A 22,498-nucleotide genomic window follows, 5' to 3' on the forward strand; every position below is an offset into this window, starting at 1 on the left:
CTTAGCGGCTTTAGAGCAAGTGTCACTTCTTTAATTGTATGGTGATTGCCTTTTTGATTATACACATCACAACTGCATAGTTTGTCTTCTGCCATATCCCTTTTTAGTTCAGAACTGTATTAAATTGTATTTTGAGTCAGGGCAACTGATTTCAAGCTTTGTAGCCACTTTCCTAGTAGGAAAGCAACACATAATTCCTAGTAGCTGCTTCTCAGAGGTTATGTTTGATTGCAAATACCAGGGAAAAGCCTGCAGAAATGACCCAGCGGAGTGGTAGACAGGAGGGGGATACACAGTACTAGGGCAGAGCATGGGCTCCTTTTCCCTGGGGGGGGTGAAGGGGAATTTTTGCATCTCTTGCATAAGCAAGAACATAAAAATTTGTGCTAATTGTTTAAAATAACAATTTTTAAGTATGCATGAGGTCATTTTTTAAACTCTTAGAACTCAGCTGCCTTACCTGTGGTTGGTTTTTTGGGTTTTTTTTCTCCCCAAGTGCAATAGCAAATATGTTTGCAAAATACTCTAGCTTAAGTACAGAAATGAGGATTTTTTTTTTTTCCTTGCTGTTTACCATTTAACCAATTTTACCATCTAATTCCACGTTCAGATAGAAAAACAAGAGCAGATATTTTGGCAATTTCACAGCTGGGAAAAAAGGCAAACTGTGCAGGGAAGACTGGTCAAACTGTGTGAGCAAATAAAAGCGCAGCAGCCCTGCAGTGGTTCAGTGTCTGCACGTGATTTTTATGAAACTAGACGGGGGAAACAGCATCCTGGATCTGGTCATTTTGCCAACATTTATTAAAGCACTCTGAGGGATGGAAGCTTTGTTTTGCTTTCTTTCAGAAGGACATTGAAATTGGAAAGGTTTTTCATGTGTTGAACTAGAGCAGCTGCTATTTAAACATTGAACACCATTTGCCACCCTGCCATATGTTCCAAAACAGGAATCACTGTGGTTACTGTAAATGCATGCTTGGGGGGGAGTGTTTAAAAAAAAAAAAAAAGTTTCTTAGTACTTTTTTCTCAGTGAAGGTGTCCTGTATGGAATAGGTGACCGTAAGTCCCCTTAGGAGTAGCTAACGTAAACAATATTTAACTTGTGCGAGCATAAGCTTGTAAAATGGTGTCTCTGACTGGTGACACTCCACAGATTATCAGAAAAATTACAGATGTCGGGGAAGTGCGAGAGGAACAGGATTAGCTGCACCCAGTAAAGGTTGAAGTCAGATTATCCCAGAAGCCTAAAATCGGTCTCTGACCATGTTGTAACTGTGGATAAAACTTGTTTCTACCTGCAACACATAAACCTGTAGGAAATGTATAGTTGGCTTGCAGTTTAAACACATTCAGTAAAAAACAGTCATGTTTTATATTTGAAGGCTCAGTTTTGGGTTGGGAAGACTGAACTAACGTCTGCTGCGTGGCTCTTGGATTGTTCCTTTTTAAAGATTTCATTGCGGTATACAGCTGGGAACACGTAGTGATTAGCCAGCTCTGTAGTAAACTTTGACTTTTGCTGATAAAAAGGTGCCGAGTATTCTCTGCTTTTGAGAGTTGAAGCGTGGTATTAGAATCTCTCTGAATTTTGTTCTAAAGGAATATACCGAAATATTGCTGTTTATAAAATGGGCCCATTGTGTCCCCATAACCCTTGTATTTCCTCTTCCCTAGGGAAAGGTTGGAAGTTGGATGTTGCCAGCTGGCCCAGCTGGAACACATGATTAAGCAGTGTCATGCATCGGTTCACACGGAAGCCAAGAACAGGGGCTGGCTGTGACACTTGGGTCAAGGTGTGGAGCTGTGGTACTTGCCCCCTGCGTTTTCCTTCTCCAAGCAAAGCCCAGCTCCTCTGGGGTGTGAGGGAAATACTCAAGGAGCCAAAAAATTTGCCTTCTTTTTTCTCGATGGTGCTGTTTTTTATTTGAGTTGAAGGAAAAAAACCCAACTAGTTACACATGTACATTAAATGTCAGAATTTCTGCGAAGAATCACAAGCTAACAGGCTTTTCTGTCTCAAGCGAGGTCTCTGGAGCGATACAGCTGGTTTGGTGTACAGCAGATGTGCTGGGCTGAATTCCAATTGTTTGTGTTAGGAGCTAGGTCTGTTAATGGTTGCATAGGAAAATCCATGTAAGGTGTTTGTTTTGCTGATACTTCCAAAGTGACAAGTGAGAAAAAAAAGAGTATCTCATGACACCTGGGGCTCTGAAAAGACTGAAAAGAAAGCAGGCGAATCCAAAGCCAGATACCTGTGATGCTTGCTGCCCCTATGGACATGAAGGACTAAAACACGGACACAATATATGTATCCTAGGTAGTGAACTACATAAGGCTTAAGCAAGGATATAGAATGGGGAAAGAAATGGATTGATGCTCTTTTTTTTTTTTTGGTAAAAACAAAACAAAAAACCAACCCTCATGCAGGTGTGTGTGTCCTGGACCTCTTTCCAGAGGAAAGGGATGTTTTTCCTTTGTTAAACTATTTACTTAGTCTTCATAAAGCGGAACCTGCTAGTGCCACTCTTCTGGAAAACTCCTTGTTGTCCTTCTCTTTTGCCACCTTTTCGCGGAAAGGCAGCAGGGGTTTTTCCCTCTGCAGGTTACATGCCATGACTTGTCTCATCTCTGCTCTCCAGGTGACATCTCTATTTAAATGTACTGTTTGTTGCTTTCCAAAACTGCTTTAAGTCCATGAAACTTTCTAGAAGCCATTCTCAGTGCTGCTGTGGCCTTTAAAGCTACCTCTTCCATGTATGTACTTGTACAGAGATGAGATGACTGGTAAAGCTCTAGAAGTGTTTATTTTGATACTAACTTTTTGGATGTATTTGTAAAATCTTTATTGTAAAAATGTAATTTATTGTTACAGTAAATGGCAGTTACTTCTACGTGGCAGTTTCTTTGAATAGCTCTATTTTCACTTTTCCTAATTACTGTAGATGCAAGTTTAATGCAGTTCTTGCCCCTGGACACTTAAAAGTCAGAGAGAAGTGGCTTGGTAGAGTTACTGTCAGAGCAAAATGCATTTTAAAGGCTACTTCTATTCACGTTGTTAGCCCACAGTTGTGGGACAAGTATGTTATGCTCAAATAAGCTTATGTTAGCAATTTGTATCATAAATCTAGAAAGCTGGATCAACTTAAGCACATGATATCTGTCTGTCTTAGCTCACATCTACTTTTGATACATGTCAGAAGAAGACAGCTGACACTAAGACAACTGCTTTGTAACTTACTCTTATGCTGACTCTCTCCCTGTTCAAATGCACCCAGCTTTACAGCTTGGAATCACTGGTACATTTCTTTGGTCTGGTATTTTCCTGCTCCAGTGGAGAGAGACAGTAGTCAGCTCATGCCCCACTTAAGCAGGACTGCCTTGTGTTACATGAAATAACCTGTAGCACAGAGGTCTGTTACTAGCTTGTCAAGACCTGAACCAAAGCAGTCAACTAAGAATGTGATGGTGACTGAAATTAGTGCCATTTCCTAAAGCTACTTGATTAATGCTGAGGACCACAGCCACAGGAGCAGATCAAGTTCCTTACAACAGTATCAGCTGTTTCTTTTCACCATGGTGTTACATACTGCTTTTTCCTTCAAGTTCACTTGGCCCCTTTCTCATCTCACCTCTGGAGCACCACACTTTAATTTGCAGAGAGCTTTTAGTAAACTGATCCTGAGAGCAGCCTGCAAGTAGGTGAATCTCCCTGCAAGAACAGTGGTAGTGCTCTAGGAGCCAGGTGCTGTCCACTGGCTGCCTGCTCTGAGACCTTTACACCCAGTTCTGGAGGCTGACTCTCAAAGAGCAGGCAGGTGTACAGGGCACTTCCCCTCCTCTCTCCTTCTACTTGAGGTGGGGTTCAGTTAAACATCCTACCTTGTTTGTCTTGTAGCTACATGCATTTGAAATGTCTATTTTGATATCACAAACTTCTCTTTGTAAGCTGTCTTGTTAAAGAAAAGGACACAGAGACATCACAGCAATCCTGTGGTGCAAGGATTTCCCAGAAGGTACCTTTAATGTGTTTGCATCAGCAGCAAGCAGTCAGTGCTAGTTTTGGCACTAGGAGTTAGATGTGCAGCACTACACATTAGACACCAAGTCATCCTAACCAACATTTTATCCATATGAATAGAGAAAGTGAACTAAAACATAGTACTATGAGCACATACGAAATCAAGTCATTTGTGTTCTATCACACTTTCAGCTTGTAATATTAGAAAAATAAGACAGTTACTAATCAGATGAATACATTTTCATTGCCAGCTGGCAAGAGTTTAAAAACCATGAGAAAACCCCCACACTGAAGTTTTTGTTTTACAAAGGTTACCTCACCCATAGTAACAAACCTGCTGTACAGAAAGCACCCTCTGCATTTTCGTCAAAATAGTTGGAGCCAAAATAATTTTCCTGTCCTAGAAAGTCACAGCTATGTTATGTTCAGAAACTCCATTCAGCTCTAAGGAACCTCTCACATACATACTAAGTTACAATATTGTAGCAGAGGCAGAAGCTCAGAAGCTCACCAACAGTGGTAAAGCGGTTGTCCCAGTTGGTCTCTATGATCTCCAAGGTTGTCTCTTTGCTTCAATAACCATTTATCTGCCATTTTCATTTCAACAGATAAAATACTCTGCTGAATATATAAAAAGTTATAAAAAGGCAATCATAAAAGATAAGGTATTGGCAGGCATGTCAGCTTTTTTTAATAAAAAAAATAGCCATTATATCTATTTAAATAAGGCTTCTTGTTACAGATTGTTCCAGTTACTGAAGGAAAAACAAGGCCTGATGAATAAAACAATCCCCCACAAACCTTACACTTCCTGCCCCAAGAACGCAGCCTACAGGAAAAGTTGTTTAATGTGCAAAGTGACAAAACACTGGGGGAAGCTCCTGAAATGATATGCCCAGTCTAGTTTCTCTTGCGTTATCTTCAAAAATCTTAAAAAAAAAAACAACCCTAAAACAAAGTTCTAAAATACACAAAAACCCCTTCATCTTGATATTCTTTCCAAAACAAATATGTACAGCACATTAATATGCAATATGCAAAAGCTCGGTGTTGCTGTTGGCAACATCTATGCCCTCCCCAACCCTATTCACATGTGTACCTCTACTAAAACACAATTACATCACTAAGCCTGTTAGTCTGAAAAAGGGAATTTAATTCACTTAAAACTTGTAAATTTTCGTGTAGGGGCTCCATTCATTTGACTCAGGATTGTAGACTTCAACTGTGTTCAAGAACTCATTGCCATCAAATCCCCCAACTGCATAAATAGTGTTTGCCACCGTGGTAATCCCGGCGTTGCTCCTTGGTGTAGTCATGCTTCCCATCATCTTCCATTCGTTCTTAGCAGGGTCGTACATCTCCACGCAGCTCACCGCGTGAGAGCCATCAAAGCCTCCACCAACAAAGAGTTTTCCTATCGAAAGGAAACAAAGCAAAGGCTTCACTGCTAAGCATCAGCTGTGTCGCCAAACACAGCCTCCTTTCTGGGGTAAGCCAAAAGGAAGGACCTTCAGGTTTTCTGTCAGAAACCTTTGCCTTGCACAAGATCTGAAGGTACACTATTGACCTGCTTTGGGTGTCTCGATCGTTAGAGCAGACTGGAAATTATTTCAGTGTAAGCGCAAAGCCCAAATTTGAACAGATGCAGTTGTTGAAGCTGCACAGTGCTGTTTTGAAAAGGAGGTGGGGGCGAATGCCCCAAAACAAAACCGAGGTTTTTTGCTTTTCTGGTTACAGTTTTTAATTAAAATTGGAGGCATAGCCAAGTTCTTACTGTATTGTTCCCTCCTTGAGAAGGAACACAGCTTTGTATTTTACTTGCATTGTAGCTTAACATGAAAAATTCATCAAGCACAAGAGATTGCTTAAGCCTGTGGAAGCCTACCATCACGAACAGCCACTCCGGCCCCTCGTCGAGCCACGTTCATGGGTGCAATCAGAGTCCAAGTGTTGTTCTCTGGGTTGTAACGCTCCACGCTATTCAGGCAGTTCCATGATTCTGCTCCTCCAATGATGTACAGATATCCACCCAGCTCACACACTGCAGACTGATGTCTCCCTGCAATCAAACACTAGCAGTCACAGCCCAGCACAGAAGTCATGCACTAACAATATGCCACAGCAGCTGAAATTTAAACCGTGGCTTTGTTCAGTTTGGTTTTAAACCTGCAGTTTTGCCACCACCCTTTCCCCCCCCTCCCTCCCAAACTACACAACAAACTTACGGATATTAAGGGGAGCACAGCTTGTCCAAGATTTTGTTATGGGTTCAAACACATCACAGTTCTTAAGTCCCTTTTGGCCATAAGGATCTGAACCACCAACAATGTACAGTTTTCCATTCAGGGCACATACTCCTATTCATATAGGAAAGAATAAGAAGCAAACTAATAAATGAATACTTTTAAAAAAACCAAGCAAATACTCAATCAACTGCAGATGTGTTACCTGCATTGCAGCGATTGGTTCTCAGTTCCGGAACAGGAGTCCAGTCATCTATTTCTGGCTCATACATTTCTCCACAGCTCAAGTCATCCGAGTGACCGTTTGACCCACCCACAACATATAGCTGCCCCTAAGGGGAAAAAACAAACACCTGCTTCATGTCGAAGTACACAACAATTCAAATCATTAGCACTTTAGTAACCGTGTAACTACAGGCAAGCAAGTTCCATTACCATTTTGTAAAGTTTGCCCTGTTTGTCCCACCTACGTTTACACCATGTCACATTTCACCTGATCTCCACCCACCACACACCATTAAAACTGCCATCTGGAACCGAGCTCTTGGTGTTCTCATCGGTGCAATGAAAGTCCAGGTGTCCTTTTGTGGATCGTAGCATTCCACTGTGCGCAAACACTCCTCTCTGTTATATCCACCTAAAAGCAAAAGGTCAGATGACACCACATTTCCAAAGACCAATTGCTTTCACGTTGAAGAACGCCGACTCAAATACAGCGTACAGAGTTAAGAAGCCGCTGTCACCCCCAGTCGAGCCAGTTATTTAAAGAATTATTACTATTCCTTTTACCTGCAGCGATAAGCTTGCCATTAAGTTCGGCCGTGCCCAGTCCAGACCGAGCATACTGCATTGGAGACATGGGCTTCTCTATGATATTGTTTGGTTGAAGCTCAAAACTCAGACTCTTCAGCAGTCGTGGCGTACTCGTGGGAGAGCTCTGAGGGCTGTTACGGCCGTGCAGGAATATCACGCACAGCACACCATCCAGAACAGCAAGACACAGGTAGGTGTTACCTGTCATCAGGAGAAAAGGAAAGACCACCCATATAATACAATTTCAGGTGAACGTAAGTGAATGCTGACTAGGGTCTTCTGATTATGCTTCTCCCCTTGTAAGTGTGAAAACTATTTTCTGGTTACTGGTTCCAAGTGTTAGCCTAGTTACTGAAAAATACGAGGTTTAGATTATTACTATAGTGCCCAAAGGACGTAAGAGCAAGCTAAAGATGTGCTAGGAGAAGGTCTCCTAACACACACACACAGCAAATAGCTCCATTAATTAATTAGAGACTGCCAATCTCCTTAGGACTTTCTGGGTAAATTATAGACACCGTGGGATTTGGGATGGCCCTGTCAATAAGGAATCGAGATGTAAGTGATGCCAGTTTGGCCCCAGTTATGTTAGAAACATCCCACAAATTACCGGGCCTATTACTGGACTTGCATCATCAGTAAGAAAAAGCACTTCTGCATTCCTTATAGATGTTGAAGGAAATCCCCAGGGAGTAGGAGGTAGTAGGTACACAATACCAGATGCATCTTTTAGACAAACCCTGCCCCAGTTACTCACTTGAAGTTTTCTCTGAAGCAATGATTTTCCACTCGTGTTTAGGACTCTGAACAGTAGCATTTGGAGAAAGACTTCCAGAGGAGCTGCTACTGATCTGCTTGTGATCATTCTCACGTGGTGGCTTCTTCTGCAAAATCGAAAGGCAGCTACAGAAACCTAGCCAGAGACTACACCTCCTTCTACCTTTGCTTCTCTGAGCTAAGACATTAACTATTCAAGAGAACACTTCGTCTACCGCCTCTGCAGAGCATCATTTATAGCACACCTAAATTTTCAACAGAACATGTTGCCCACTCAGCAACAGTGGCTAAAAACCACCCTGCATCTATCTTGGTACTCATTTCATCCTGTGACTGCAGCTTTATACCGCTGGTGTCTGCCCAGAAATCATTTCGAATTTCTAAAGAGAGTATGCATTACTAGCAGGATTTTCAAATATAAGGAAAAATCTACATCCACTTGGAGAGAACTGATCTACAAACTAGAAGTCTTGCTCGCAAGCTCTGCTTCTGGAACTTGAGTTAATTATATAATGCTATTTAGAAGTGAATTAACTATTCTCTTCATTCCCTGAAGACAAATTAATTTCGCCTCGGTTCCTCTCTGTGCTCAGATTAGCTGTTTCTTGGATTTTACTCCCTTGCTACTTCCCACTAACAGGAGATTTCTGCTTTCTTTTCTTCTTCAATTAAATGTATACTGTAGCTTACATTATTTTGCTCAATTAAGAAAAACCCACAAATTTCACATTTCAGATTACACTGCACAGTTTGTTGGCTCAATCATAAGAACCAAACAAAATTTAACATTCTGTCTATTCTGTTTAGCAGCGAAGTTTATGACCACAGTACCAAGTTTGCAATGCTTGCACAGCTCCCTGGAGTCTGATCTCTATGGAAACTGTCATAAGACTTCTGAAATACATCATCTCACTCATAGATAACCTTACACAGGAGAGCTTGATTGCTATACTCGGCTCACCACAAAAATCAATTCATTTGTGGATAGTGTTTTTGTTATTTCTGAATCCTCATCCAATTAACAGCTTATTCTCTTATCCTTAAAGTGCCTCAACAGTTACAGAAATTACAAACTTTTGTAATTCAAAAATTTAAAAGCTACAATTTTTCCAGGACTGTCATCTGTTTCTGGTGTTAGTTCTCTCAACTGTTTAGAAGGTCTGAAGTTGGCAATTCTTATTATCCGAAAGGATTTAAAAAAAGAAGTTGACAATTCTTGGCCTTATTTCTGAAAAGGAACTTTTTGAACATTCACCTCTCAGCTTCTAAGTATTACAAGGTGTAGTATCCAAAGGTGGTGAAGTCTGTGAAGGCTTACTAAAAACAATTAAGAAATCGGAAAATTAGCTGGCTTTTCATTTTCCTCTCTCACTTCTAAAATCCATGTTCTGGGATGGAGAGTGTTTTACATAAACATTAGCTAAAAATTTCACAAAGCGTACTTTTGTATCAGCACATTCCACTGTTATGAGTTAAAATATTACAATGTATTTGCTTCTAACTCAGTGAATTTAAACAACCTTAATTCATATAAAGCAATTGATAATTTACATCTACTAGCCCTTTTTTATTCTTTGTTTCTTAAACAGCCTCCATTGTGCTAAGCCGTGTGGTTTTCAGGAGTTGAGAATGATTGTATCTGGCTAGAAGTAAAAAAAAAAAATAAATCTCAAAAAGCACAAGACCAATTTGTACATAGCCAAAGCATCAGCTATCTCAAGATCAGAAGTTACCTACTGCTGCTTTTTAAAAATCTCTCCTGCACATTACCAGTGCAGCTGAACAAAAGAAACGGACGCTGGCAGCTGAAGGATTAGAACTTACGTCTGGAATCTTTTTCTATGCCAAAACTTAACAGATGCATTCTCCGCTGCAAGCCAAGCAGTCCGTGGTTCTTTACAGACTCTTGAATATCTCTACAAAGCCACAGCTGACTTGCTACAGCTGACTGCTTTTCTACCTCTTCTTTCTTCTAACAGCCTAAGATTTATTTTGAAGTCAAACCTAAAGCACTCCATTTTGCAAAGGCTTAGAGTCAGTCTGCCGAAAAAACAGAAGCAGAGACTAAATCATCACCTCCAGTGGTTTTGAGAAAGATACTTTCTCATCATGTATTTCTCCATTAAAGCTACTTTCTCTGCTAATAGTATGCAAGACTTCAGGTGTGCTGTAACTGCTCCAGTCTATCTAGGGTTACCTGAGACTGTCTGCAATTTGTACCTGCACAAACTGAATGTGGTCATCATCACTGCCATACACCTCAGCCTGTCCATCTAGCAGATTTCCATCAAGCAGCTTGTGATCAGCTGAGTAGTACAGCGTTTGAACCTGCAAAAACAACAACAGAATACCCATGTGGCTACTGTCTCCATTGCTACTTAGCTACAGGCAGATTACAAAAGGCAGTCGCCAGCATACTTCTCGTCATCTCATCTCAATCTAGCAGAATGACAAAACTAAAAGGAAGCAGATGTCATGGCGGCAATCTTCAAACATGGGATGAAGGTTCATTACTTTCTCAGCTTGACAGAAATCTTCATTTTTCAAGGACTTCTACTGCTTTTCCAGCACAGAAACATTAGACAAGCAAAAGGCACATTAATTTGCAGAATTACACAAATTCACAATCTCATGCAAGCATTTTCGTTATCCCCGCAAACAAGTTTTCTGCTTTGAAAAATATACATATTTATCTTGATCAGAAAAAGTCAAGAGAAGCCAACAGTGGACTCTAAAAGAAAGGTATGGGAATGAGGGAAGACAACACAAATTTTAAGTTCTGGAGGAAACTGTTGTCCACAACTAAACATCAGATGCAACTGTTTCAATGGAATGCATCTGAATTTCAACATGATCAAAGCTTTTAAAATGAGTTTTTCCAAGAGGAAATATACACTTGAGAATATACGACAGTATCAACATGTACTTTTGCCTATACAAGTGTTTCCGAAGATCTATCATGACTGTAATAACAAACGTGGAAAATTTTGATGTTTCATGGGTTTTTGTAAAGTCCATTTTCTCTAGCCAATTAAAAATTTAGACTCCCCACTAATTTTTCCATTAAACACTGCCCAGGCTACATCTAGTATCAGTATTCATGAGTAAAGCCATTTAATAACACACAACTTTCAAAATAATGTATCCTGTAAAGGAGTAAGTAAACACCATTAAATCATCATCATCGTTCTCTGCCCACAGCGGATTTTCTTAGGAGAACTGGGGCAGGACTGCTGCTTCTGTACGTGTCAATACACTTGAGGTTTCTTCTTGGTTCTTCAGCCTTGGTATCCTAGTTTTGTTAATAAACCTATGGGGAGATAAATCAATGGGGAGGAACAACCATTAGAAGCTTTTACCTACTTTGCATTTACAAGCAAAACCTGCAAAGGAAAACATCAAGAATCTACGGCAAGTTTCAGTACCACCTCCCCAATTCTAAAGCAAGATACACGCCACTTTGAGGTTACTATACAGCACATAGTGAACAAAAAAGGAAAGCGGAAGACCAGACTGAACAGTTCATTCAGCTCACCTGAACACCCCCCCAGTTTCTCAGCTTAGGGGTACCTACAGTAAAATTTAAATTCTTTAGGGTCATAGTTTAAAAAGTGAAAAAATAAAAAAAATTAAAGGGATCATCCTTCATATTGACTTTTTTTGTTGTTTTTTAAAAAAAGATGTTTAATCCCATTTTCTTAAAGACTAACCTCTTCCATTAGATCTTCCAGGCTGTCTCCATTCTCCCAGATGCTGCGCTGTACCCAGTTGATTACCTTTGTGTACAATTTGCCATTGCTGGGTAGGCCAACATTGTCTTCCAGCATTACTTCGAGCTTGAATTAGAAAAGACAAGGATGATTTAGTCTATAGGTATTACCCTTGTATTTGTAGCATACTGTACTTTATGTAGTGAGCATTACTCTCACTTTACCACAGAGCTAGAAAACACCACCTACAAGGAGCTTTCAAGCCCATGCCACTGAAACTAGGAAGCACATTTTAAGTACAACTGCAGTTATCTTTTACGCTTAGAAAGGATGATAGTATGAGTTTTCTACTGTTAAGGTTCACAGTAGTATGGCTATTATACAGACCCAGAATTTTCACATTGGTGGTAAAGGTCAGTACACCAAGTTTTCCTACTCCCAAAAAGGGAGCCATAATAGTTGCTCCTTGGGTTGCTTTTTGGAAGTCATGTACCAGAAGGAAGTCTACAAACTTAAGCTAACCTTTAACCTTGGAAGTTTGAGAAATTCTTCCTGTTCTGAAATCTGTAAAAGATGTTCCTGAATGTAGCCATCGATCTTGTTCAGCAAACGTGAGTCTCCCATGCAACTTGCAAAGTTTCGGTAAGAGATGCAGCTCTGAACATCCATCTTGGAGAGCAAATAGTCACCACAAACCTTTTAAGAAAAAAGGCTGCATCTTAGTTTACAGGTAGACGAGATTTTTATACATTTAAATTATCCATCCCAGCATACAGCAACAGCTGTTTTCTAACTGCAGAATAGCGACTGTCTGTTGTCATCCCCTCCCCGAGCTAGAGCTGTAAATGAAATGTTGCCTTCCATAGGAATATACATACGTTAAAAGTCCTACACATTTGAAAGCTACTCATACATTGACCCCGTGCTCTTCTACTGAACGCCTGATCAAAACTACTTATCTGCAGTCAAATGAAGGCAAGAAGCCCAATTCCCTTGTCAAAGGTATCCCCATCTGTGGCAAGAGTTAAGTATTTCTAAAGTCAAGCGCTACCAAACTTATGTTCACAAGGGTGTGGATTATTCTTTTTTCCACATATCACTGCCACAGTTACAGGTTTAATTATGCCCCTCAATGCAATGAAGCACACCACTGCTTCCACAAACCTGAAGGTAAGTAACCAGCTGTAATTCAGAAGCAGTTTTGCTTATACGGGTGCACAAATACAAAACTTAACTTCAGAGAACCTTTCAGCACAAAGATAACACAAGTGGAAGCAATGCATACTGATGTCACTTAAATCAATACAATGCTAATGAACATCTAAAGCAGCTTATCCGCTGAGCACTTTTCCACAGAATCATCATTTTTTGTCTCATTAACATCAAAAAAGCATAATGCTGTGAGCCTGAGAAATCAGAATGGCCTTCTGGAAGAGCTGAAAACTGTACCTGCTTAACTCTCTCCATCTTCAACTTCTTTGCTGCAGAGTATACATCTTTCACCAGTTCTTTATCAGCTTTTAACCTATTACAAAAAGAAATTTATTATCTTTATTATTTTGATTTTTTAAATTAAAGTCTACTGTCTATAGTTTCAGTGAAAACTACTTACTGAGCAGTATAGGCATAATTCAACAGAACTTCAACAGCTTCTGGATTGAGATCATCAAATTTAACATGGGAAATTCCATGAGAATCACTATCGCTATTGAAGATTTCAAATAGGTAGGGACTGCAGCAAGCTAGCACGGCTCGGTGTGCCAACATCTCATGTCCACATACCTTTATTTAAAACACAAATAAGATATCCACATGCTGGTAAGAATTTTTTTTAAAGTATGTTTGTATTATAGTAGTATAAAGGCCTACCCAAGTGAATGTCACAGTTCAAATCAATTTTTCAAATCAACACAGTCTCCAATTTACGTCAGCTGAAAAAAATGTTAGCATCGCTTCTCTCAAAGTATATCTGATTTTAATTTTTTTTTTAAGTATGCGTTTTTCAGAAATCAGATTCTAAAATCTCACACCTCACAATCAATGAGGCACATTGCATTACATAGTGTAACAAAAACCCTACTGCATTCAGCCATCATACTTGGACAGAAAAAAGGTACCTGAAGACGGACATCGCAGAACTGACCACTTTTACGTAAGGCATTTAGTTTGGCAACAGATGACTCAATGAAGTTTTCATCTTCAAACATCAAATATCCATTAGGAATCATTTTGGTGTTGGTCTGGGTGAAAACAGAATGTATAAAGTTTACAGATACAACATTTTGCTTCATTATAGAAGTACTCTTAACACATTGTTTGCAAACAAACATTCATGGGGAATTTAAGAAAAAAATATAAATCCTTCTCAAAAAAAACCAGCCTAGAAGAGTACTACTGCTCATGAGTACATGTTGAAAATAGTCCTTTGGATTGACTGGATTACTGATTTTCAGAGATTGAGGCCACAACTTTTATCTTATCCACATCACTTCAGTAGGTACCAACTCCAAAACTACATGCTGAACCTCTGCTAGCTCCATGGGAGCAAGCTGGAAACCCCTGGATTACACAAGAAGCTTCATTCCCCTCTACAAAGATCGGATTTGGTAGATTCATTGCTATTTTCTGCATGAAATCTGTCAAACTGGTCAGCTTCATATTTTTGCACAGACCCAAAAAAACAACTACATTGAAAAATAAGAACTGAGAATTTAAAGTAACCAGTTAAGTAGAATAGCTGTAGAAATAATTTTTTGTTTAATTTTGAGTAATGACTTAAATATTTTAGAGTAGCTGAAGTCATGAAAAACATTAGCACCAACAAAAGACAGAATTAAATACATTCTGAACAATGACCATGTATTTTAAGTCATCACGAAGCTAAGCCAACTTCCCCTGAACATCTTGCCCATATACAAACATACCACCTCAGGTAAATTGGACCAACACTAAAAAAATAACTTCAGGAAACTAACGTTTTAATTTGGAAGCTATTTTATAGATCATTTAATTGATTCTTTTTTTAGTTACGCACTTTCAGGAAAAGTCCATTTTCCATATAGGAAGCTAATTAAGAATACTAAAACATGACCCTGAGGTGACCTAATGAACTTGAAACTAAAAAAAAAAAGTAATAATCAAATATTTAAGTTTCAGCTGCTAACATATGCAAAAGTGTACTTTCCTCAACAATTTCAGAGGAAAGAATATGTGGGATACTACTAATGTTATCAGCAACAATTTATAGTTCCATCTAAAGTTTAAGAAAATTCTAAAGACCAGACTGAACAAGAAAACCCCCAAAACAGAAAAAGCGGAGAGCAAAAATCAGTAATAAAAATAGCAAGCCCCACACAAAATAGTTCTAGTGTTAATCCATTTATTTTAAATTCACTTACTACTGAAAGCATTTGACCCTAAACTGGCACCAATAATCTTACTTACAAAGATCATTATCCATTTGTATACACTTTCGCTTGTTGTGTTTTAATAAAAAAAGGACAGCAAGGTTTTAAAGTCACAGAATTTCAGCAAAAGTATTAACTATTATATATGCAGCTAACAGTATCAACTTACCAAGAAAATATATTACTGTAAATTTTTAACTGGGAAATCTTAAAATAATCCAATGGTATCACTGTATTAAAACAGAGCACTTCAGTTGCAGTATCTTCTGACGGAATATGTTTGTTGAAATACAAAAGCAGACGTGTCTTCGCAGCTGCAATATGGATTCCAAAACTATCAGGCTTGAAGATGATGTAATAAAGTCCTTAAGAGCTATAGACATGAATTTCTTCTGTGATAATCATGCATCATAATCTGCAATAAAGTAGAAGTTATCAGGTAAGGACAATAGATAGTACTACCATGTATTTCAGATGAAACTTTAATAGTATATTAAAGTAGAAGTTCCTGACCCAAACAAACAAGTTTTTCTTCACAAAAAGAAAACAGCCTTAAAAATTCCATATTGACACCAATACATTCTCATGCCTAATGAGAGGTCAATCACATTAATTTTTATACCCACAGAGACAAGAAAGTGGCTAAATTAGTGCTTAGAGAAAAAGTTAGAACAGCTGAATCCCATTTTTAGACAATTCCTTACCAACTCTAACCTTCAGCACTTCCTGTATCTAGATCATTACTGCTTGCTTACACGAGTAGATAACACTTAAGTAACACAACAAAAATGACTAATTTTTGAAAAAGAAACCAATCCACATGTCTCCTACCTTTTGCTTCTCCTCTACTCCTCTACTTATATCCTTCTTCTACTGAATGCCTAAAATGGACTGAAGAGGGATTAAGGACATGCCCAGTCATTTCAGACATGTCTCCAGTCTTCGGTACTTCCAAAAAAATTATAAAGTCAGAAATTGCTATTTGCTACCCTGCAAATAGAATCTGTTAAGTTCTGGTCAAGTTCTGCACTGGCAGTGCAGACTGGGGTAGCTTTGTTGGTATTCTGCATGTGGGTGGGCTGTTTATGCCAGGCTTTTTCAGGGAGGGGAAAAGAGGAGGAGCAGCAGCAGCAGGGAGGGAGCGGGGAGGGAACAGGCAACAAACACCCACTCTGGAACTTTCCATGACCCTGATGCCACCTCAGGAAAACATCGATCACTTCGTCCACTTGAGTTCCCCACTGCAGTTCCAAAACTATATTTGTATCTACAGATTAAATGCCACATTGGGAATCTGCTTTCCTAAAAATAGGTGCAGCTCATTTCTCCTTGTCAAAAATTAAAAGTCACCTACATTGTAGGCAAGAGAGCTTCACGACCCAACTGCCTGGCCAGCGCTTACACACAGGATCATTTTGGCAGAAATTCACCTCCCTTGGTCTCCAAGCAGATCAGCAGCTCAAGCGTGAGGCTGATTCTCAAGAGCGGCAGGGGGCATTATCCCACAACATACCAGCTCCACAGGAAAATGCTTCCATCCTTAACGGCTTCTTGGAGCCCTGAAGACAGAGTATTTCAGCTAGCAGATAACCACGTAGAAAGTATTAATGTTAACTAAGTCTGGCTACTAGAACACACACAAACACATACCTATAAATAAGGAAACAACTGCTCCAGAGCAGCAGTGGTGTCTGTCTGTAATATAGTACCTCCAAACGCAAGGAGGACTACAGGAACAGTACCCCAGGGATCACAACTTTTTACAACATACCTTAATGTCAGCACACTTTGCTAGGAAAAAATCTCAAAGATAAAATGTATGTTCTTTTTATAATCCTACAGGCCAGTTATGAGACTGAAACCAAGCTCTATTTACCAAATATTATTTAACTAAGCATTTGGAAGTCAACACTTCTTCTCTTGTTGGTACAACTGGTATAACCATTTCAGTTTCTAAAGCAATCAAAGCATTTCACTTCTCAAAAAGAGAAGTAAACAGTTTGATGTCCACACTTCCCCCAAAGACTCACCTCAGCTGAAACATTCCGTTGTTCAAAGATGCAGAGGTATTATTTCAACACAAGTGTTGCAATGAATTAGCTTATAGAGAAAGTTATAAGAATCTAAGAAGTTATGGTTCACCAAGACTATCCACAAATGTACAAGAGAATTATCACCAAGAGACCTCTGACTTTATAATCTCAGATTTTAAACCTTCCATTCCTGTTGTAGGAATTATCCAGACATGATGGCCAGACTTACCCAGACAAATGCAAACTACAGGAGGCATCTAAAAAGGAATGTCAAGGGAGACAAGCTCAGTTCCAGGCAGGAGTTGCACTGGATGATTGGTACACTGTCAGACCATTTTGGTGAAAAGGCTTGGCCCAACCCAGTCACCACGTGCTTGACTCTGAGCAGAAAGCGACACATAGCACATCAGATTATCCACCTTGCTCACAATGGTTTTAAACCAGCTTTTTCTCGACTACCAGATCTCTCAAAGGACTTCTGTTGTTAACGGAGTAGAGGTCCGTAATTACCAAAGCAAATTAAATGTATGTTGCTACCACAGTTCAGACAAACAGGCTGCTGGTCTGCTCATGCATCACATTATGCATTCTCCTGTTCAATATTCATTGGGATTGCTGTTAATTACCAGTACTGAGGCTTTGGGGAGATTTTGACTTACACGACAACTATGCAAACAATTTAAACTAGATTCCAGAATCATCCTCATTCAGTTTACATCTCTGAGCATGTTTTGTCACATTCTGCTGTAATGGAAGAACTTTATTTCACGTGCAGTGTTTCAACTTTGCCTGATGTACTTGCTTACAACCTTCAAGACCTAAAAAGGACATCCAAAATAATTCTGGGTTGAAATGGAAGATTTGTCTTCTAAAGTCCTCCTTTGTGCCTCAGGTCAAAATCACACATTTTGCATTTATGCACCTAACAGTATTGTCCAATCTGGATATCTAGGAATTTGAACATCTTAATTATTGCCACAAAGTTTCAATACTGTTGTGAGTGAACCATGGCTATTTTTACTACTCAAAATGGCATTAAATAGCACAAGCATATTCAGTACTTTCTGCATTCCTTTTGGTTTTGGATACTACTGCCAGAACAAGCCAACCAATCAGCCAACGTTCAATGAAAAGCCAAGAATGCTGCATTTTCTGCATTAAAGGTTATAAACAGGTATTGCAAACAAATTTCTTTAATTGTTTTTAAAATCTAAATCACTGTCACTACCTTTCTCCCCCCCACCCCCCACCCCTTGCTTGTACTCCCTTCTAGCTCACCACATCAAGAACTGTCAGTGGCTTTTTTTATAATTTTCCAGGATTTTGCATGTTTTTAAACCAAGTGTGATGTTCACAGATCACTGTCAGCCAGGTAAAGTCTGAAGTCTGATGCCTCTGAAATGATTATTTTTCAAGCTCCATCAAAATGCACTTATTTAAACTTCTTAAAGCTACAGAATTAGCATTCCAGAATGGGAACAACACATTCCATTTGAGAAAATTCTTACTTGAGAGCAGGCCTATTTCCTGCACTTATTTTTAAAACAAAGCAAAAAATAAGAATGATATATAAACTCTGCATTTCCATTCTAGTTTTAATACTAAAGATTGATACTGGGGTTGAGCCTGGAGACACCACCTTCAATCGAGAGTCGATGACGCTAGGTGTAATACTGCAGAGGACTGAGACAGGCCGAAAGCCATGAAGCATTCACATGGTGTGTTTCAATGATACAGCTGTACCCAAGTAGAGGAATGCCAGTACTCAAATGTCTGCCCAGTTGCTCAATTTAAACATAATTGTGTTCTAATAATGGAGTTTCTTAAACACTTACTGTTATGCACAGACCGAGATTTTCATTTGCTCCCTATATGTACCACTGGACCACAAAAGATTCATGGCTGATAATACACTCAGAGAGAAATTCACCGCATGTTACTGACTTCCAGAAGAGAAATTTCCCCCCTTTAAACTCATCTTTCCATTTCACTGTATATACATTTAAAGATGCATTTTAAAAGATTCACCTAAATAACAATGATACTAAGTCTTCTCATCCTTCGCTACACTATCCTCTTATATGGATTTTGCAAGTGCAAATACTACTGAAATATGATTAGCTCAGTTACAAGAGCAAATAAATGCCATAATTAATACACTTTAAATTGTTAACTGTGCTTAGAATTTAGGATCTGTTCATAAAAATTTTTTTTAAACAGCTGTTCACCGCAGAAGACATTCTAACATTTAATAAACCTGCTGCCTGATGATTACTGAATTTCTCCAAGATCTAAAACCCGTTACTGTGCCCTACGACTCTCCACTGCAGAGCCACTTTCAGAGGACGTACGAGCTGTGGTCTCAGGTGGGGTGCCAAGACAACAGGTCCCAGAGCCACACACTGAGGCAAAAGTCACCCTGCCCATGACCTAACAACACAGGTAGTATTTCTTTTTCCCCCCATCTGAGAAGTCTCCTCTTTAGTACAGCCCATCAGTACAGTCCATGTGCAGTATTTCATTAAAAAAAGCTCTTGCTTTGTGCCAATTTTGCACAAACTTTTTTGTCAGATTAAGGTATTGCCTCTTCAACTCTGAAGAAAACACTGACTTGGGGAAGATACTTTTTAGTTGTTTGATTAAAAGTCAATACTTGTTGATATAATGATAGACACTTGACTGACACTTGCCGGTACAGTGAAACAAAAATGGAATTTAACACCACAGTTGGTGCTTTTTACTTGCTGTGGGCTTTCTGGCTTTCCACAGCTCAGTTCAGAAGAAATGTAGGTCACACCTACGACTACTCATAACCCATTACCTGTATCAGAAGATAAAACCAGGCGTCCTCAAAAATTTTCTTTCATACATTAGCATTTATTTATGGTAAAAACACACAATCTTTTCATGTCTGAGTTTGCATTTGAGCAAAACATCATGGACCAAGACATATATCAACACACTTTACACCACTAAACAAGCTCAACTTCTTTACTCCCGTGATTTAAAATAAGACTTATAGAATTCATATGAATTTCATTTTACATATTCACTTTTCAGTGTTTTTCAACTAAAGATTTAGTCTCATTGATAACTATAACTTGTAAACAAAATTGTTCTATTCCACTGCAAATCAACCTCAGTTGTGCTCCCACCCCAACAGTGAAGAGAGAGGGAGAGAGTATTTGCTATCACTGGTTAAGAATTGAAGGGGAAGGAAAAAGGAATATGGACATTTTCCAAAATCTTTTACACGTAGTCCAAGGAGATGTAATACTTGGACTGTCCTCTACAGAGAGCAAGCCTAGAGAGCTCTTTCAAACACACATTTACGTATGCAGACAAAAAATTTATGAGAAGCAGGTTTGATGCTTGAATGTTACTGCTCCTTCAACTACAACTCTCAGCTGTAACACACCAGCTGCCCATGTAGTACTGGCTTCCAATGCTATCCCCGCCCCCCCCACGATACACTGTTTCACTGAGCCTTAGCACTGGTCATTACATGCCCTTTCCATACTGCGTTTCCTCTTCTTTTTCCACGTTACACTTTTTTTGTTGTTGTCACAGTCTTTATCTACAGCTCTTTTTCTACCTTCTACCTCACCTGCACTCTCTTAAAATCTGAGCTCTTACCTCCCCCCCCCGGTTTTCTTTTTTCTAACTAACACAAACATTTCTTCAAACTTTTGTCACACAACCAGCAAACTGGGGGGGGGGGGGGGGGGGGGTTGTTTGTGGGTCGTCATCATTTCCCACCCCCCATTCGGGGCAGTTTTTGTCTTTCTTACCATCTCCCACTCCTTAAGAACTCAAGCTGAGGAAAACAAAATTAAACGTATTTACAGTAGCTAAAGTACCGTTTCCTAACTGGAAAGTATACCATGACTGTCGCATCCTGTGCTCCAGAGTTAGGCTTGTGGCTACAAAATCCGCTTTCTAAAATGAAACCAATCTCATCATCATAGCACCTCATCCTGCTTGGGTTCTTATTTTGTAGGTCCCTGACAGAAGAGAACAAGTGTGGTGTCTACACACCCATTACTGGAAACAAAAAAACCCCTCCCCTTTGCAAACCACGACAAATAAGGACAGTAACACAATACTGAATTCCCACTATTCTATCACCGCTCAGTCTTGCCACCCCTCTGCTTAGTAAATAACTCGGATGCCTTGCCTCTCACTTCATCAACATTTTCCACCCTGCATGAAATCGTAACCAATTCAGTTCTTATGTCTATGGGAATCTAGGGTGAAGGAACAGCAAAGCTGCCAATGCAAAGATATTTTCTGCCATGAAGCACCTCTGAAAAATTCTAAAAAGCTGCTGGAAATTTGTGCATGCAGGGAGAAAATACTGTATTTCTCTCACACCACACCCCCCCACCTCCCCTTCCCCAAAAAATCCTTCTAGTCGTTCATACTCATCACCTTTCTCCAGAAGTACTAATGTGCACTGACAGCCACTGTTTTTGCTGTATTATCTCCTATTTCCTAGAACTGGACTAGATGACAGGGAGGGTCATGACATTGGCAACCAGCTGTCAGCACACGTTCTTCAGCCCAAAACGGCTATTTTCTTCACTCAAAGTCCAGGATTCCTGCGATTCTTTTTCCCGCACTTACTATAAAGGGTTTAAGAAAGGTGCCACCACACGATTGCAGCGTGGCACTTGGAAAAGCGCGCAGGCAACGCCTGACCTTGGAACAATACCCACCCATGTGGGGAACATCTAATTTTCTGGGCTGGGAGCTGCACGACATTTCCACCAGCCGCTGGTGTCCATGCGGGGCCACGGCAGCGGTACCGACACCCTCCACTCCCCCCCCAGCCGCGGTAACCCCCGGCGGGACGAGGGTCGGCAGCCGTGAAGGAAGCAAATCTCACGCCACCCCGGCCATTTACACAACTTCGCCTCGATGAGGCCGGCAACTTCGAGATTTGGCCAGGCTTTGAGAAAACGCCCCCAAATAAGCAACGAAAAGCCGCGGGGACTCCTCTTTCGCCAGCCGAGGGCGCGGGGAGGGCACGGTGCAACCGGCCGGGCCGTCATCGCGGGGCCCGCCCCGCCCGCCAGCAGCCCCCGGGCCGCCGCCGCCACCGCCGAGCGGGGAACAAAGAGCGGCGGGGCCGGGCGGCTCAGCGGCCGGCCGCCCCCGGCCTCATGGTCGCTGCCCGCCGCCGCCCTTCCCCTCACAGCCGGCGTGGGCCGCGTCTGGGCCGGCCGCCCGGGTCGTCCCGCTGGGGCCCGCCGCCCGCCCCGCCGTACCTGGTGCCTCTCAGCGTAGACGATGCTGTTCATATTGGGAGTCTCCAGGCTGAGGGTGAAGCCGACGCGGAGATGCAGCCCCAGCCCGCCGGGGAAGGGAGGGCGCAAGGAGAGCGAAGCGAGGCGCTGCCGAGGGAGGAGGGCGGGGGAGGGGGGGCGGCGGGAGCGAACGGGAGCGGAGCGGAGCTGGTGCACGGCGCCAACGCGTCCGCCGCGGCAGCTGG

General features: G+C 40.7%; 2 protein-coding genes across 6 annotated transcripts in view; one reads left to right on the forward strand and one right to left on the reverse strand.

Annotated features, from left to right (window-relative positions):
- Positions 1 to 2,895, forward strand: part of SWT1 (SWT1 RNA endoribonuclease homolog) — a 39,996-nt gene extending 37,101 nt beyond the window's left edge. The window contains exon 19 of one of the 2 annotated variants that reach the window (XM_052802307.1): positions 1,678 to 2,895. In XM_052802307.1, the coding sequence (XP_052658267.1) occupies positions 1,678 to 1,783 (106 nt within the window). In that variant the 3' untranslated portion in view covers positions 1,784 to 2,895. The remainder of the gene's footprint in view (positions 1 to 1,677) is intronic. The other variant, XM_052802306.1, reaches the window with a different exon arrangement.
- Positions 2,896 to 3,989: 1,094 nt separating this feature from the next.
- IVNS1ABP (influenza virus NS1A binding protein) lies at positions 3,990 to 22,482 on the reverse strand. Of its 4 annotated transcripts, none has more exons than XM_052802310.1 (15): positions 22,275 to 22,482; positions 15,141 to 15,386; positions 13,682 to 13,804; positions 13,177 to 13,346; positions 13,014 to 13,089; positions 12,087 to 12,260; positions 11,565 to 11,690; positions 10,075 to 10,182; positions 7,835 to 7,961; positions 7,054 to 7,278; positions 6,780 to 6,901; positions 6,470 to 6,596; positions 6,247 to 6,378; positions 5,907 to 6,080; positions 3,990 to 5,435 (listed from the first exon to the last, which is right to left on the reverse strand). In XM_052802310.1, exons 3-15 carry the CDS (start codon positions 13,790 to 13,792, stop codon positions 5,182 to 5,184), a joined length of 1,926 nt encoding a protein of 641 aa, XP_052658270.1. In that variant the 5' UTR covers positions 13,793 to 13,804; positions 15,141 to 15,386; positions 22,275 to 22,482; the 3' UTR covers positions 3,990 to 5,181. The 4 variants fall into 4 exon arrangements, with proteins under 4 accessions (XP_052658270.1, XP_052658268.1, XP_052658271.1 ...); XM_052802308.1 differs by having other exon boundaries at positions 13,682 to 13,808; XM_052802311.1 differs by having other exon boundaries at positions 15,137 to 15,386.
- Positions 22,483 to 22,498: the final 16 nt, after the last annotated feature.

Source organism: Harpia harpyja, chromosome 11, assembly GCF_026419915.1.
Source record: "Harpia harpyja isolate bHarHar1 chromosome 11, bHarHar1 primary haplotype, whole genome shotgun sequence".
Lineage (NCBI taxonomy): Eukaryota > Metazoa > Chordata > Aves > Accipitriformes > Accipitridae > Harpia > Harpia harpyja.